Genomic DNA, 18,424 nt, shown 5'->3' with positions numbered 1-18,424 from the left:
AATGATCTCTTTTACAAATGATCAGACCCACTTTATATAACAGGGGAGTCCTACTCTTGATATAATTCTATGTGAGGTAAGAAATCTCATGATTAGCTAGTTAATCTGCTTCTTCTTGATACGTGTTGGGATTTCCGCCGTGATCCGTGCTCGATTGTGAATATTTCGACTTTCCGTTATTTGGCTCCGTAAGCTTTCCTCGATCTCTATCTTGCTCGGTCTTGATCTTAGCCGATCTCAATTTTGATCAGTCTCTGAGTCACGAGCTCGGCGATCTAACTTTGCACCATGGGCAAACCCAATTTTAACCGTATACAGATAGTCCCTTCATTTCTCGAAGAGAAGATGATGAGAAACGATATAAATTTCCGAGCTCTGTCTCGATGGGCCATGATGTAAGCGACGAACGCTACTGATACACCAGATCATGACATAAGCAACAACTTGAAACGTCCCGTCGGTCTACTTACCAAGGTATTAAATGCCTATCAGTTTCTGGTCGGCCACCATGAGTTCTAAACCATCAACGGCAAGCTATAAGTACTGTAACCTTCCTCTATTTAGACTTTACGTTCAAAGTTTCTCGCATTCTTGCTTCTTTTCAAAAATCTCTTTGCTTTGCAATTCTTGTAGCCAAATTTCTTAAACTTTCAACCGCATACCATCCTAATGCCCTTTTCTTCTGCTCTACAATGGAAAAAACTTCTAAAACTATACAACAAAAGGCGGTCGCCTCTTCATCACGGCCTGCCGGCAATGGAGTTACAGCGGAACATCCCCTTGAGGATTTTGTTCTAATAGGGTGCCCTACTATTTGCTGATTTAAAGATTGAAAAGATCTCCTCAGTACCGGGTCGACGCGAACCGGTCTCGAGGTACATATGCACAATCATCGATGATCTCCTCACCAAGTTTAAGGAGGATTGTAACTGAGTCGATAAGCATGTGGTGGTACCTTCGCTCGAGGAATCGGTAACTACCCACGTGGAGGGTTTTCTAAGTGTTTACACTTACCCCTACATGTTGGGTCCCTTAGTCCCAATTATCGTCACCTTCTGCAAGAGGTACGACGTGATCCTTGGCCAGATCCACCCTTCCTTTTGGAGAATGTTAATTCTCCTTTGATTTTTTGTAAGCAAAATCGAGGGATGTCCCTTCACCCTCGATCACTTTATATGCCTTTACAGTCCCCAACCCAATCGGGGAGGGTTGATCAAGCTTGCTCGCTGGGCTAACATGGCCCCGTTCTCGAGTATAGACGAGGCCTGGGACCAAGGTTGGATGGGCTGATTTGTTCGAATAAAGACTTCACACCTGATCCCCACAGAAGACATTCCATTTCCTAAGAAATGGAACACAAATCGTAAGTAGTACCTCGCCTTGAATGTTTAATCTTGTTGCTCTTCCTCTTATCGTCTTCCTTATCGATTTTCTTGGTGTTGCAGCTGTGGCCCAGGTGTCGGACATAGTTCCCAAACTCAAGCAATGGATCGAGGGCCTGGTGTCACAGAGACCATACTCCGAGCGTGCTTGGATGGAGTTATCGAAGGGCCGATAGGAGGCCCGCAATCATAGTAAGTTTCTTTCTTAGACCGGTTATCACTCGGGTTTCTTCTCGAGCTTACTCATCTTTTTTTCCTTTGTAGGCCTCGGGAAGTATTTGCAATTAGGCCCCCATCTGGTGGCAAAGAAGTCCTACCCCAACCACCTGCTCCGAAGCAGGCCAAAAAAAAGAAAAGGAAAGGGGCTCCAAGTTCCCCAGACTCAGAAAAGAAGAAATCGAAGAAGAGGTCGCACAAGCCCAGGGGAACACTGGTGCTATTTCCTCGTACTCAATCTGCCGATTAAGGCATGAGTCCAAAGAAGAAGAAGAGGAAGGTAAATCCAAACTGGTGGTCCGCGTGCGAGCTGGTGTCACCGTATAAGAAGTTCTCAAATCGGCAGGTGCCGAAGTTGAACCACCCTATTATGAGGAGGTTGGTGAGAGAGCTCTCGCTGAAGCTTCTAAGCCAGAAGGGGTCGAGAGCATTCTACCCCAATCTAGGGTGGTCGAGAGAGAGACCGGAGGCAACACTTCTCGAGCAAAGGAATGTGTCGCGAGAGATAAACTTGGGGCAATCAATATTAGTGGGTCCCCTCAGATTTTGAACGCCATGATTCCTGAAGCCGGTATGTTGGGAAGACATTCTTACGAGGGGCCTCAGGGGGAGACTGATATCCATGGCTACTTGGATGGGGTCGAGTCCGCTGCTTTGGAAGACATCACCGAGCTCGGTGATCTGCCAGTGCCAAGGAAGGTGTCGTCGTAGGATGCCAACCAGTCTTCATCGAGCCTAAAACTGGTGGATTGATTCCCGACCCCAAGTGTTAATCCTGACCAAAGATGGTCAATAGCTTTTTCTATCCCGGAGGATGCTCGGGTTTTCTCCGCCCCCGTTGGGGTCAATAGTTACCTTTGGTGCTTGGTGACCAAAGAAGATCAGGCAGTGATGGACGAGGTGGAAAACCCATGCCTTTTCTTTGAAGCCCAACAAGCTTTAAATCGGCTAAATTTACGTATCTTTTCTTCTCATATATTCAAACTTTTAAAGTTGTAAATAACCTTAACATCTTCCCTTATGCTTGTAGGTTTCAATGCTGCATCACAAGGCTTTCCTCTGATACCGGGAGGAATTAACTCACCACGAGACCGAGGTCCGAGACCTTATTGAGAAAAGTGACACCTACAAGCTTCTCAGTTAGAAGCTTCAGGCCGATTTAGTAACGGCTCGGGATGAGCATGTCGAGATAGCCGAGCATGTATTTTAAGTGCTTCACCATAGTGAAGATGAATTGGAGATAATGACACAATCCGATTCAGCAGGTCTGGAAGAGACTTGAACAGATCGGGGAGCTTCAGAAACAAGTAGATACAATTCGAGCTGAGTCTGAGGAGTTCAAGAAAAAATATGGACATCTTCGCCTCGAAAAGGGAAGTTGCCCAAGCACAACTGGAGTCGGTCGAGATCCAGCTCCGAGCTGCAAGAGAGAAGGTGCAGGTCAAGAAAATCGAGGAGCTTCAGTCCCAATTGGACTTAGCTATTTCTGATAAGGAAAACTTGGCAAATGAGCTCGAGGCGTTCAAATCTGATATGGCCCTGGCCAACACCAATGCTGATGCTAAAGTGGCTCGATATAAGGTCGACGTCGAGTCCATCCAGACGCAGGCCAAAAGCATGGTGGATCATGCAAAGTGTCAAGCTCGAAGGGAAGCCCTTGAGGGAATCCATGCTCCGGGCTTCGATATAGTGGTTGAACTCGAGAATGCCAAAGCAGCAGAGGCTAGGGCTCGAAAGCTGGCCTTTCCCGAGGAAGACTCAAATAGTTTAAGTGAGTCTGAAGAAGGGTAAAATCCTAAAGGCGGAGATGTTGCCTCCGAGGAAGACCATGCCATTTAGGCCTTTTATATTTTTTGCTTTTCTTTTGCATCTTTTTAGGCTGTTTCGGCCATTGTAAATTTTGAATTAGGCCATTTTGGGCTCTCTAAAAGACTATTGGGTACATCTATACAAGGCTTTATTTTCCCTTTTGGCTTTCAAATGTTTCCTTTGATTTATTACTTGTATTTGCAAAGGTCGGAATGTCATAGCATAAAATAGCTTAGGTTGTGTAAGTTCGAACAACCTTGCCTTTACATTATTTTTATTTTTGAGTCATCTTGGAGCTTCGGAGTTACCGGGAACCTTCTTCCAAAGTAAGTAACTCAGACTATAGTTTTCCGAGGGTAGCTTTTAAAACCGGTTATGAAAATTTTGAAGGCCTATTTTTTGTTACGGTTCTCGGGCGTCTCCGAGCCGTGTTAATGTAGTCGTAGCCTTTTAATTCGGGCGTAGACTAGTGAGCTTGCTTTCTCGAGTTATCCAGGCTTGCCTAAGATAACAGTCTCCAAGCAGGTATGGATATGGCCTTTAAAATACGGGGGTTGCCCAAGACGTCTTATGCCCCCTATGATCAATAGTTCGATCTATTTGAGTTTATTTTTCGAGCGGCAGTCCCCGAGTATGGGAGTGATCATCCGAACTCTGATTATAATAAGCCCTTGATCTCATTTCTTAAGACATCAAAAGTACGAAATTGTAAAGTGGAAAACTTTCTAAGACATAAGATAATTGCAAGGAAAGTACTTCTCTTTATTCTTGTAAAAAAATAGCTATACATGCGTACATGTTTTATTCCAGGGCTCGAGTAACCTATGTAGGCACGGTTTGATTGATCTTTTGTCCCTTACAACAAATATTACCTATCGAGACCCTTCTATTACGAAGTAATTTCCTCACAAAAAAGTTGATATCCAAAGGCGCTGCCCCTCAGTATTCGAGGTTGATAATAGAGGCACCTCGGATACTGTTAGTGCTTTCTTCAACACCGATTCGTGACAGCCTTTGATTCTAATTTAGCACAATCCACTACTGCCTCGTCAAAAATCTTGCCGAAAAACCCAATTGGGACAAAAATGGTTCAAGGGAAAAAGAGTGCAACGCGTGCTTTCAAACCTAAAGGCTTCATGCCGCTCCTTATCAACCACCTGCAAGTGTTAGTAATTCATGAAGAGGTGTATATGACCCAACCTACTGGTTTTGTGGATCCTAGATTCCCTCATCATGTTTGCAAGCTTCACAAAGCGTTATATAACCTTAAGCAAGCTCCGCGAGCTTGGTTCGAGAGACTTAGTTCCAGCTTGTTTGAACTTGGATTTACAGCTTCTAAATCTGACTCTTCTCTTTTTATTCATGCACATGGTAATAATCTCACTATTCTTTTAGTGTATGTTGATGATCTTATACTAACAGGCAACTCCAAGAGCTTTATTGCTAATCTTATTTTCAAGTTGTCCTCTACATTTGCACTAAAAAAATTTGCCTCTTTGTTACTTTCTAGGCATAGAAGTCTCGCGGGTCTACAAACTTGGTTCTATCTCAAACCAAGTATATTCATGACTTGCTCACTTGTGCAAATATGGATGGTGATAAGCCATTATCTACTCCTATGGTGGTTGGTCTTCAATTGTCTCAACATGTAAGTCCCTCATTCTGTGATATTTCTAAGTATAGAAGCCTCACTGGTGCTCTTCAATATAAAACTATTACAAGGCCTGATATTTCTTATGTTGTGAAAAAATTATGTCAATTTATGCATGATCCTAGAGAATCTAATTTTCTATTCTTGAAGAGATTACTAAGGTACCTTAAAGGTAGAATGGAGCTTGGGTTACTGATAAGTGGGAATTTTGACTACTTATTAGCACTTTTTTGCTTGGTCTCCCATGATAAAATCCGACTCAAAAAGGAGTGTTCTAAATTGTAAGGCAATAAAGGGCGCAGAAGCAAAGAAGTGTGGTCCGCAGAAGAAAGTGTGGGCTGTAGAATTCCATCTGCGGATGCAAACCAAGTAAAAGCACCCAGCAGAATTTTGGCCATGTGCAGAGTCCGCACATGAATTGTGTAGCTGCAAAACAGGATCTTCACTAACAAATGATTCAAAGTTCATAGAGTGTACAAAAGACCAAGTCCTGACGCCTTGCTGAAGTACGGACCGCACAAGAATTGTGCAGCCACAAAAGATACTTCGCAGCCGCAATCCAGAAATGTGCAGCAGTCGAATCCTAGTTCTTTCTAACTGAAGAAATCTGCAGACCCACATGGAATTGTGCGACCGCAGAACATCCCGAGGAGCATTTTTGTTAGCAAATTTTGGGCCCCTATAAATAGAGAGTTTCACATTTTTAGGTCAAGTTTCGAAGTTTGAGCTGTTGTAGCCATTACATTTTGCCATTTTAGGAAGTTTGTGATTATTTTAGTGTTTAACTCATGATTCCCTTAACTAATAAACACTCCTGACCCTTGAGCCTATGCGCATGTATTACACATACACAGACGTGTTCATCCAGTTAGCAAATGATCCATCCAGTCAGCAAATAACCAATGAGATTGTTACACGTCAAGGGTGCGAAAACAAACCCCAACTGATTGGGGTCCCCCCTCTTTTAATCAATAGACCGACCAAAATCAGCCATGAACTTCCATAAAATCCATTATTTTTCACTTCTAACAAATTTGGTTTTTTTGATGCTTGCCGAAAATCTATATATCTGGCCGATTTTACAAACTTTTTGGCGACCATACACTGTCGTTGTTTATAGGCCGGGTTATGTCATTCGCCACTGATACTTTTGCTATTCGTTATTTCTGGTTTTCCTTTTGAGGGATTGGACTGTTTATTGTAGTTTGCTTGCAAAAAAAAAATTAAATATAGAGCTAACACCATTTTAACTCCCTGGTAACGGCGCCAAAAATTGATCCACGTCCAATCCGTACTCAACAATGAGTGAAAACGATCGTTGGAAGAATAGTACCCAACAAGAGTCGGGGTCGATTTCCACAGGGAGTTATAAGGGGTGTTAGGAGTATACACTTGAAGAAAGTGAATGGATTAGCTAAATTTGCACTTCCACAATAGGTTTTGATTTCTACTTCTACTATTACTCTAACAATTGTAAGCTATGAAAAGAAACTAGAAACAAACGATTGTTTTTTGTGTTTTTCCAAATAGTTAAAAAGCCTAGGGATGTGACTATAACCTAGGTGTTCGCCTAATGGGTTGAATACGTTAATACTTGTTTTGTTGATTGGGGTGTATTATAGTTCTCAACTCTATATTACCCACTTAATACCTCTCGATCAAAGAGTGATTTTTCCATATTTGGCTTTCTCAAATCCAAATAGGAATCAAACAAAATGTTTATATGAGCTCAAGTCGGTTTCTCACTATCTCTAGTTTGAACCCTTTAATTAGGCTAATCAAATTCTCAATTAACCCAAATCCTTATTAGCCAAGTTAACCTAGACTATGTCCCACTTTATCAAGTAGAGACTAAGTAAAAGGCATAAATCAATATTTGTAACCATTAATTTTAGAATGGCGTAATGCCTTTCTGGCCACTTAAACTTGTAGGTCTTTTGAAAGCCGATGCAAAAACTTTGGACTTTCCCATTTGAATACTCGAACTTGTATATTTGATAACTAATAAACATATTTGACCATTGGCCATGCACATGTGGCAGTGACAGAGGTAATATGGACAATGTATGTGCAAATCACCAAAACTAAGCGCGTCACTACAATAATTTTGATTAAAAAATTCTAAAACAAAAAAATACAAAGAAAAATAAAGAAATAAGCCCCTGCTCCAAAATCATTAAACCCCTATTCCCATCGCCACATCATCTTCTCCGAACAAAGTCACCGGTTGTTTCAGAAACCTAAGGCGGCGAATCACCTCCTGTCGCGGAACGTTTAAATCATCGATTTTTTGCTTGTCAGTTAGTAATTTGGAAGCCGAAGAAGATGATGAATCCTGATTGAGGGATTGGATGTTGGTTTTGGAGTTTTGACAAAATGGTTGCAACAGTCAAGCATCGGTGAAACCAACAATGACCGAAAAATCCACAAATCATCGAAAATTCCAGTCAAAGCACAAACTCAATTGAATATCTATTTTTCCTTCCGTGTTACTAACTTGTGTGAGAAATTTCATGTACAATCATGGTGGCAAATAATGATCTCGGAAATGTGTCTTTGGGGGATGTGGACGGCGATGATGAGCAAGTCGAGGAGGTACCTCTTGAACCTCAAGCCAATTAAAGAGGCTGGGTGCCTCATGACAATGTGCCCGCTCCACCCCCACCTCCACCACAAATGGCTCCACACGGGATATTACCCAATGAAGGATATGCTATTGCAATAGTCCCTCCTCATATTAGGGCGGGCAACTTCCAAATAACAAGTGTGATGCTCACTTTGCTTGAGCAATGAGGATTCTTCACCGGTGCTCCAACACAAAATGCTTATAAATATTTGAGGGGTTTGTGGAAACTTGTTGAGGGAGCAAGCAAACAAATGTCTCCGAGGATGCATTGAGGCTAAGGCCTTTTCCCTTCTCTCTACGGGGGAAAGCTTTTGATTGGTTGGAACGATTGCCGAACCATTCAATTCACACTTGGGATGAATTGGCGGAAAAGTTCAGTGCTAAGTTCTTCTCTCCCGGACACATGGCTACAATTCGAGATGAGATTTTAGCATTCAATAAAGAGTCGAATGAACCACTACATAAGATATGGGAGTGCCACATAACAATGGTTAAGGAATGTCCCAACAACAATGAAGAAAAATATGATTCAACAAACCTTCTATTGTGGGATTAACACAACCAACTAATGTATAGTGAATCAACTTGCCGATGGAAACTTTATGACTATGTCTTATGCGTAGGCGTGTGAGATTTTGGATGAGATGGCGAAAACATCATCAGCTTGGCAATCTCGGGCTACTATTCCACAAGATGACCCGAATATGACCCACCTTTACAAAGAACTGCAAGAGACTATGGGCAAGCCGTTGCCGAATTGACAACCACCATGACTCAACTAGCAAAGGCCCAACTTAGTCAAGTGCAAGCTCATAAGCAAGTCAATTCTATGGAAGGGGTGAACATGATGGTAAACAAGATGAGGACCAAGGGTCCACAAGTGCAAACTCGAGTGGAGAACTATGTGTAAGAAGATAATGGTTTTGAGAAATATGATTCCTATAATTAACAAGAAGAAGAATTGCAATATGTGAACAATTTTCAAGGGCAAAGAAATAATTTCCAAGGCCCAAGCCAATAATAATGGCAACCTCAAAACAATCAAGGCAATTGGAATTCTAACAATCAAGAAAATTGGAGTGGAGGCAGCAATCAAGGGAATTGGCATAACAACAATAATCAAGAAATTGTAGTGGAAACAACCAAGAAAATTGGGGAGGTAACAATCACGGTGGATGCTGCAACAATCTCGGCTTTTCAAAGGCCCCCAATATATCAACAATCAATCAACCATTCTCCTTATACTTCCCATGGTCCAAGTTCTTCAAACAATGAGATGGGGCGTATTGAAAATATATTCAAGCAAATAATGGAAAAGAATGCCTATTCGGATGCCCAACTTGACTCACACAACAAATCCATCTGCAACTTAGAAGTTCAAATGGGGAAAATCTCTCAAGATCTAAATTCTCGCCCTAAGGGGGCATTACCAAGTGACACAGTAATAAACCCAAAGGGTGGAAACAACACGGGGTATGTCATGGCCATTACCACAAGAAGTGGATGAGGTGGGAATGCACCACCTCAAATCAATGGCAACTTGTTGATGAAGATCAAGTGATGCAAGAAGAGGAGATCACGAACAATGCGGTGCAACCTAATAATAAAGTTCGGATTGACATTGATAATAGTGTGGAAGAGACTCAAGAGGAGGTGAACCCCTCTAGGGAACACATTATTGACATACTAGAGCCGGTAATGCAAAAGTCTAAGGCACCATTACCTAAGCCTCTACCACCATACCCTCAAAGACTTGCCAAGAAAAATGGTGAGAACCAATTCAAGAAGTTCAGTCAAATAATGAAGAGTCTCTCAATCACTGTGCCATTAGTTGAAGCGTTGGAACAAATGCCCGATAATGAAAAGTTTATGAAGGATCTTATGACAAAGAAGCGGTCAATGAATTTTGAAACCATAAAAGTCGCTTATCAAGTGAGTGCAATTTTGCACTCAATGGCTCCTAAGTTGGAGAATCCCGGTGCTTTCACGATTCATTGTATAATTGGAAGTGTCGAGTTTGCTAAAGCTTTTTGTGATCTTGGGAAAAGTATCAATTTGATTCCATATTCGGTTTTCAAGACTTTGGGAGTTGGGAAACCAAGACCCACTTCTATGAGATTGCAAATGGCCGATCGTACTATGAATAGGCCTTTGGGTGTAATTGAAGATGTTTTGGTTTGTGTTGATAAATTCATTCTTGCGGTGGATTTTATCATTCTATATTTTGAGGTTGATTATGAAGTGTCGATTATTCTTGGAAGACCTTTCCTTTCTACAAGGAAGTCTCTTTGTGATGTTGAAGCCGGAGAACATACCTTATGGGTTGGTGATGAAAAAGTGGTATTCCATGTGTGTAAATCCATGCAGCAACCAAATAGCAATGATGTGTGTTCTTTTGTGGACTAGGTGACCGATGTTATTGTTGATGAAACAAGTGCTACAATCAATTTTGGTGATATGTTAGAGGCCGTCTTGATCAACTTTGATGATTACGAGATAGATGGCTTCATGGAATGTGTGAACTCTTTGCAAGGAATAGGGTCTTATAACTATGCACCCCGAAAATTAAGAATGGAAACTAAAGTGCTTAGTTATGGTTTCTACTAGCCCACTCTTTACAAGGATGCAAGTGAGTGAAAAGATGTGATGAATGTCAACGGGTCGGTGTAATTTCAAAGAAAAATGAAATTCCTCTCACTACCATTTTGGAGATTGATATTTTTGATGTGTGGGGTATTGACATCATGGTCCCTTTTGTGAGTTCGTATGGAAATACCTACATCTTTGTCGCGGTGGATTATGTGTCCAAATGAGTTAAGGTCATAGTTTTACCCAACAATGAGGCGAGAAGTGTGGTGTCTTTCTTGAAGAAGAATATTTTCACAAGGTTTGGTAATCCACGTGCAATTATAAGTGATGGGGGATCATATTTTTGCAACAAGGCTTTCGACACTTTACTTGAAAAGTATGGTGTTACTCACAAAGTCACGACTTCCTATCACCCACAAGCTAGTGGGCAAGTGGAAGTCTCCAATCGACAGATAAGGAATATTTTGTCCAAAACGTTGAATACTAATCGGACGTATTGGTCCTAGAAATTTGATGATGCATTATGGGCTTATCGAACGGCTTCCAAAACACCTATCGAAATGTCACCATACCAGTTGGTGTTCAGAAAAACTTGTCATATTCTGATGGAACTAGAGCACAAGGTCATGCAGGCACTGAAGAAGTTGAATCTTGATTGGGATGTAACCGCTAACTTGAAGGTTGCATACTTGAATGAATTGGATGAGTTCTGGTACCATGCTTATGCAAGTTCGTCCTTGTACAAAGAAAAGATAAAATATCTTCATGACAAATACATTTGGAACAAAGAGTTCAAGGTGGGCGATCTTTTATTGTTGTTTAACTCAAGGTTGAGGATGTTTTCCGTGAAGCTATAAACTAAATGGAGTGGTCCTCTTGAAATTATGGGTATGACACCTTTTGGTGCATTAGAGTTGAAGAACAAAAATAATGAAATATTCCGAGTCAATAGTCATCGGGTGAAGCACTAGTTGTGAAAATTTGGAGATAGCCACGTTGTGGCGGTCATTCATTTGACTTGAGGGTATTCTGTATCGTGTCGTGACATTAAATCAGGCGCGTCTTGGCAGACAACCCATGTTTCTTTTCCTTTTTATTTTGTCGTTAGGTGTTATTTTTGTTCCAACTTGATTTGAAGTGTTCTACAGGGATGAGTATGACTTACAGGAATTGTGGGCAAAAATATGGCTAAGTATTCAAAAACTGTGCGGACCGCACTTTATTTGTGTGGACCGCACATTTCTATGTGCCCTAGTAGAAGAGCATTGCAGCCGCACATTTCTCTTGCGGACCACACATTTGAAACGTCAAAAATACCAACTCTCTGAAGTTTAAGCTTGTCAGTGCGGAGGTCGATTTGCAACCGCACGTGAAATCTGCGACCGCACCTGAAAATATGCGGACCGCAGATTAAATTTTGAGACGAGGCCCCCAGGTGAAAGAGTGCAGACCATACATTTTTGCACTTGAAATGTGCGGACCGCTGATTAAATTTTGAGATGAGGTCCCCAGGTGAAAGAGTGCGGACCGGGCATGGAAATGTGTGGCCGCACTCGCCCTTCTTCCCCTTATCCAACAGTTGGTATAAATAGCATTGTAGGCCTCACTTTACATTTTTCCCGCTTTGAACAAAGATTGTGCCTACTAAGTTTTCTTGAAGATTTTCACTGTCCATACATAAAGCCACCTCGATTAATCACTCATTGTACTCACTCTATCTAGTATGCTTCAATTACATAACAATCTTTTTAGTTAGTTTAATTTGTAGATTCTTAGTTCTTTTTAGGCCATCTGTGATTAGAGTTCCATGTATGTATATGTAGTGTAGATTTAAACTAGGCTAACTTGATACATGCTCTACGGGGACTGGGTTAGTATATTTTCATGTTTTATACAATGTTGCCATGTCTAATTGTGCAAGAAATTAAAAAAACCTAAGTAGAAAAATGTGGTCGGTACGTAACTTTTGAAATCTGCGGCCGTACTTGAATTTGTGTGGTCCGCAGATGATGAATTTTGGCAACTCAGTGAAGAAGGAATCTGCGGCCGGAAGCTAAAATGTGCGGACCGCAGAATTCCCTTTACGGTCGCAGAATAGCACATCTTCTATCATCAGAGAGTACTCACTTTGAGACTCCAATGTGCGGCTGTGAGTCTAATTATGCGGACCACAGAAATCCTCTTGCGGCCGCAGATTGGCCAATTCTCTGTCATCAGAGAGTTAGCATTTTTTGGATTAAAAGGTGTTGTTGCAAGTCAAACTGTGTGGACTGCACTTCACTTCTGCGGTCGCGCAACAAAAAAGTGTAGTCCACGAGTTCACATATACGACTTCACGTGAAATTGTGTGGACCGCAGATCCTTTTCCCTGTAGGCATGAATTAATATACAACCTATTGTGTCTTATGGTTTCTCTTGTAGTCATATGTCTCATGTATGTTTGAACATCGAATTGCAACTAACAACCTTTTCTGCTTGATACAGATAATGGTTCAATCAAGAAGACGAGGCAACACTTCAAAAGGGAGAGGTGAACCTTCTCGGGACCGAGGCAATAGTGCCTTGCCCCTTAACCAACCAAAAACAATAAGAAAGAAAGTAATAGTCGGCAGAGGGAGATGTGTAGACCTCTCAGAGTCTATCTCATATGTTCCACCTAGGGAAGTGTCAGAGGGCAACTCAGCCTCTGTTCAGAAGCAATCGGCCACACAGTCGAGGCTGCAAGAGAGATACCAGCTCAGGGACGAGCTGTCTTCATCTTACAGCACTTCTGAGATATCGGAGAGTTCTAGTCAAGCTTCTAAGCCATCGGCTACACTAGTTCCTGAGGCACAGGTTCCTGCACTAGTTAATGACATCCCCGATGATGGAAAAGGAGGAGACGCCACCACTACAAGTTTGGAAAGATCAAAGAAGAAGGAGATTTGGGAGGATCATTTTATCAGCCTAGCCACATTTACCAGTTTCCATATGTGGTGTCCAGTGAGGTCGCTAACTCTTGAGCAACAGTTTCTATTGAAAGACTTGGAAAAGTACAACCCAACAATATTGAGATAATTCAAAGCATGAAAGGGGTGGATGTGGTTCACCCAGAGGGTAGAGGGTGCCAAAGAATACCTCGTTCGTAAATTCTACGCCAATGTGGCTCATATAAAGAAAAGGACGAAGGTGACCAAGGTACGCAACCTCAAGGTGAGGTTTGATCAGCATACACTAAATGCGTATTTGGTCTTTGAGGATGTTGAGCTGAAGGAGTATCTGGAGAAGTGACCACTACAGGAGGAAGTCCGACTTTGGTTGGCTAAGATTTTAGCACCACTAGGGCCACCACCACCATGGATTGCCGCTGGAGTTCCTATTCAGCAGAACACTTTACATTTTGAGGCAAAAGGGTGGTTGACCTTTGTTTGCAGCAGATTGGATCCTTTTCAGAATGAGACACACCTTCCTATTCCCTGGGCAGTCCTTATTATGGTCGGTTACCCAATCAATGTGGGTGTTATGATAGCAGCCAACATCTCAATGATAGCACGGTAGGATAGCTCATTCTACCCTTATCCTAACATTATTACTGAGTATCCCACTGATGCTAAGGTAGAGTCGAGTGATTTTGATACCAAGGTGAAGGCGAAGAAGCCCTTTGATTGGTATTCACTTATGGATACGATTAACCCGAAGAAGAAAGCCCAGCCTCCTACCACCACAGGCCAGTCTGATGAGCCATCGGTGGTAGTTTTTGTGATAGCAGATATTCCATCCACCTCAGTTGAGCCTTCCTTTAGTGCCGCAGTTATGCATCTGCTATCATCCACAACTACTACCACAGTTCTTGCCACATCATTAAGGCCAGTGCCCATGCCTACTGCCCTACTATCTACACTACGAGTCTCCCAGACATTGATGAGTCTCAACAACTGGATGCAGACAACTAATTCTAAGTTATCTGACTTGTCTAGTACTGTTGCAGTGCATCCACCTCTCAGGCACCACAAGCTCCTTCTAACATTGAGTCAACATTGAAAAAGATTTTGGAGAACCAGAAGACGATCATGGATACCTTGGTACAGGACGGGTCACAGATTGAAAAGATGGTAAAGGAAGTAAAGAAGATAAGGAAGTCCCAGGTGAGCAAGAAATCAGTGGACAATCTCCAGAGGGAGGTGACTAGAATTGCTACAGTTGGCGACCTTCCTTTTGACATGCTGCTTGAACCGCACCAGTCCTCCCCAGATCCATCAGCACTAGTTGGCCAGTCTAAAGAGCCAGACCTTACTGCCGACAATGCTAAGGAAATGTGTGAGATGTTCGCCAATCCAGCTACACCAAGACTTAAGGATGATGGGATTCAGTTAGTTGATCCTGAGGCTGATAACATTGCTAGGGATACTGAGATGTCCAAGGATACATAGGGAATTTTCTTCACTCTCACCTCTTTTACTCTTATTTTACTAAGAATTGGGGACAATGCTTATTTTTATTCGGGTGGGGTGGAATTTATTGGATACAATGATACATTTGGTCTATAATAATTTGATGATATTTTTTATTTTCTTATTTGTATTTATCTATCTTCTCTCTCTCTTATTATGTATATTCATTCTATCTTTAGTATTTTTTGATCATTAGCTTCTTTATATTTGTTTTTGCTTATTAGCTTCTTTATCGTTTCTGTTATTTGTTGCTTGAATTATTTCCTTGTATTTTTAGGAAACCCATAGTCCCTATAGGTTTAGGAAAAAATATTGTCCTAAAAGATTTGGGAAAGGAAAACCTATAGTCCTTATCAAATTGGGAAACCTTTCTCATATATGTTTGGGACCTTTTGGGATCTATATATAGGGGTTGTAGTTGGGGGTTCTATAGATTTTATTGTGCTTTTCTTCTCATTCATAGTGGAAAACTCTCTCTGCTTTTTCCCCGGGGATTAGTCTTGGCTGAACCACGTTAAATCCTTGTGTTGATTTTTCTTCTCTATTTGTTTTGTGTGTGATTGTGTGCTAGTAAACCCACGATATTCCACAACAATTGGTATCAGAGCAAGGTTTGGGTTTCTACACATAATTTATGGTTATGATTTCTTCATCATCTTCAACGAAGTACGAAGTAGAGAAATTTGACAGAGGTTCTAGTTTCAGTCTATGGAAGATTAGGATGAAATCGTCCCTGGTGTTACAAGGATTATGGAAAGAAATTGATGAGGATTTTCCTGAAGATATGAAGAAGACAAAGAAGGAAGACCTGAAGGAAAGGGCTTTGAGTACGATCTTCATGAGCGCTACAGATAGCGTTCTTCAAGAAATTGCTAAAGAAACTTCTACAGCGACAGCATGGAAGAAGCTGGAAGATCTGTATTCTAAGAAATCGCTGACAAACCGCCTCTACCTAAAAGGGAGGTTATACAATCTCCGTATGAACGAAGATACACCTATTAAAACTTACCTTGATGAGTTTAATTCAATTATAATGGACATGAAGAATGTGGATATCAAAATTGAGAGTGAGGATAAGGTCTTGATTGTGTTATGTTCTTTACCACAGTCTTATGATACTTTTGTCGATACACTACTACATGGGAAAGATAGCATTTCACTAGAAGAAGTTAGTAATGCACTAAAATCTAAAGAGTTGAAAACGAGCTTTTCAGACAACAGAATTGAGGGCGGGGGTCTTATGATTAGAGGAAGAACACAACAAAAGGACTTTAATAGGAAAAAGTCAACCGCAAGATCAAAGTCTAGAGCAAGGAAACAAAATTGTTATGAGTGCAGAGAGCAAGGTCACTACAAGAGAGATTGTCCTAAGCTGAAGGAGAAAAGAGGGAAGCAGAAAATAGATAATTCGGCAAATATTGTTGACACTGGCAATAATTCTGATGATAGTGATTATGTAGGGGAAGTTTGTGCTGTGAGTTCTAGTCATGGGTAAAATTCTTGGGTTCTTGATTCTGGTGCTACTTTCCATATGTGTCCATACAAGAATTGGTTTGCAACTTACAAACAAATGAGTGGGACTGTCTATATAGGAGATGATAATTCATTACCAGTAGAAGGGGTTGGTAACATCAAATTGAGAATGTTCGACAGAAACATTGAGTGTTGGCATGTTCCTCCGATAAAGAGAAATTTGATTTCTCTTTCGACTTTGGATGATCAACGGTATAAATTTCACTCCGAAAATGGAATACATAAAGTGAGTAAAAGCCTCCATGGTACTCATGAAGGGTAAACTACATTCTAAATTGTATCATCTTCAGGCTAGTGTAGTTGAAGGGGAAGCTGTTGTAGCTTCTGGGAAAAGTGATCTGAATCAGTCTCGGTTGTGGCACTTGCGACTTAGCCATATGAGTGATAATGGATTGTCTTTATTGAGTAAGCAGAATTTGCTGAATGGGTGCAAAAATCAAGTTTTGAATTTTTGTGAGCATTGTGTGTTTGGTAAACAGACAAGGGTAAAGCTTATCAAGAAGGTCGAGCACAAGACCAGAGACAAGTTAGATTATATACACTCTGACTTGTGGGGTCCAAACAGAGTTCCCTCCAAGAGTGGTGCCAGGTATTTTATGAGTTTTGATTGATGATTACTCAAGGATGGTGTGGGTGTATTTTTTAAAAATAAAAGATGAGGCATTTTCGACATTTGTTAAATGGAAGACGATGGTTGAGAGGCAGACGAAAAGAAAAGTTAAGCGTCTTCGAACTGATAATGGGTTGGAATTTTGCAATTCTAAGTTCGATAATTTCTGCAGCAGGGAGGGCATAGTAAGACATCGCACTTGTGTCGGAACACCACAACAAAATGGTGTTGCAGAACGTATGAATAGAACGCTTTGTGATAGGGCACGAAGCATGCTTTCACACTCATGTGTTAGCAAAGATTTTTGGGCTAAAGCAATCAATACAACTTGTTATTTGGTCAATAGATCTCCATCCACAGCTATTGAGTTCAAAACTCCTTTTGAGGTATGGTCCGGTTCGCTATTGATTATTCAAATTTAAGGATATTTAGTTGTCCTGCTTATGCTCATGTGAGGGATGGAAAACTTGAGCCGAAGGAAAAGAAGTGCATATTTCTAGGGTATGCAACTGGAGTGAAAGGTTATAAGTTGTGGTGCACAGATCAAAAGACTTCAGGGCTAATTATTAGTAGGGATGTAACATTCAATGAATCTGCCTCACTGGACAGTTAGAGGTAGAAGGCAATAACATAAACAGATCATGGTGTCAGTGACCGCATAGAGCTAGAAATTGAATCTCCACTAGCTCAGCCCAGTAGTTCTAAAGTAGAGGAAGTGGAGGAGGTGCAAAATATTGATCAAGACGATAATATTGATGCACCTGCACAACAACAACCATATAACATTGCAACATGTAGAGAGAAGAGAGTGATCAATCGACCGCAAAAGTTTGCAAACGTAGTTGATGGGAATCTTCTTGGATATACGAATCCAGTGGGATTTGCTTCGGCAGTTGCAGAGACCGTTGATGTGTTTGAGTGTTATAGCTATTTAGAAGCTATTCAGAGTATAGAACCAAATCGACGGATTAGTGCTATGGCTAAAGAGATTGAGTCTCTTAACAAGTTTAGGTGTTTCCTAGACTTGGTTGATGTATGCGAAAATGGATAGAGCCCTTGCGAGGGTTGAGGGCAAGGTAGAGAGACGTTGTTCCTGTTGATGAAGAGAATTCAAGCCAAGGGGGAGATTTGTTATTTGTGGCTTGAATTATTTCCTTGTATTTTTAGGAAACCCATAGTCCCTATAGGTTTAGGAAAACACATTGTCCTAATAGATTTGGGAAAGGAAAATCTATAGTCCTTGTCAAATTGGGAAACCTTTCTCATATATGTTTGGGACCTTTTGGGATCTATATATAGAGGTTGTAGTTGGGGATTCTATAGATTGTATTGTGCTTTTCTTCTCATTCATAGTGAAAAACTCTCACTGCTTTTGCCTCGAGGATTAGGCTTGGCCGAACCTCGTTAAATCCTTGTGTTGATTTTTCTTCTCTATTTGTTTTATGTGTGATTGTGTGCTAGTTAACCCACGATATTCCGCAACAGTTTCCATATTAGTTCTTGTTTTGTCATGTAGCTTCTTTTTATGCTTTAGTAGATATTAAGCCTTTGGTTTTCTTAACGCCACGGGTTTTTCCA

At 41.2% G+C, this 18,424-nt stretch overlaps 1 protein-coding gene across 1 annotated transcript; it reads left to right on the top strand.

Moving 5' to 3' along the window:
• The first annotated feature begins 9,187 nt into the window (after nt 1-9,187).
• On the top strand, nt 9,188-10,291 carry LOC138888046 (uncharacterized). The gene is made up of 2 exons (XM_070169845.1): nt 9,188-10,024; nt 10,091-10,291. Exons 1-2 carry the CDS (start codon nt 9,188-9,190, stop codon nt 10,289-10,291), a joined length of 1,038 nt encoding a protein of 345 aa, XP_070025946.1.
• The last annotated feature ends 8,133 nt before the right edge of the window (nt 10,292-18,424 follow it).

This window comes from Nicotiana sylvestris, chromosome 3 (genome assembly GCF_000393655.2).
Source record: "Nicotiana sylvestris chromosome 3, ASM39365v2, whole genome shotgun sequence".
NCBI classification, from domain to species: Eukaryota; Viridiplantae; Streptophyta; class Magnoliopsida; order Solanales; family Solanaceae; genus Nicotiana; species Nicotiana sylvestris.
The sequence above is the reverse complement of the archived record's forward strand: the minus strand, read 5'-3'. Positions and strand labels throughout refer to the sequence as shown.

What these genes read in the sequence shown, in the direction of transcription:
- LOC138888046 (XM_070169845.1), top strand. Translation starts at nt 9,188, where the DNA reads ATGAGGTGGGAATGCACCACCTCAAATCAATGGCAACTTGTTGATGAA. An exon ending in GGGTTGGTGATGAAAAAGTG is followed by an intron (nt 10,025 to 10,090) that starts GTATTCCATGTG and finishes TTTGTGGACTAG; the next exon opens with GTGACCGATGTTATTGTTGA.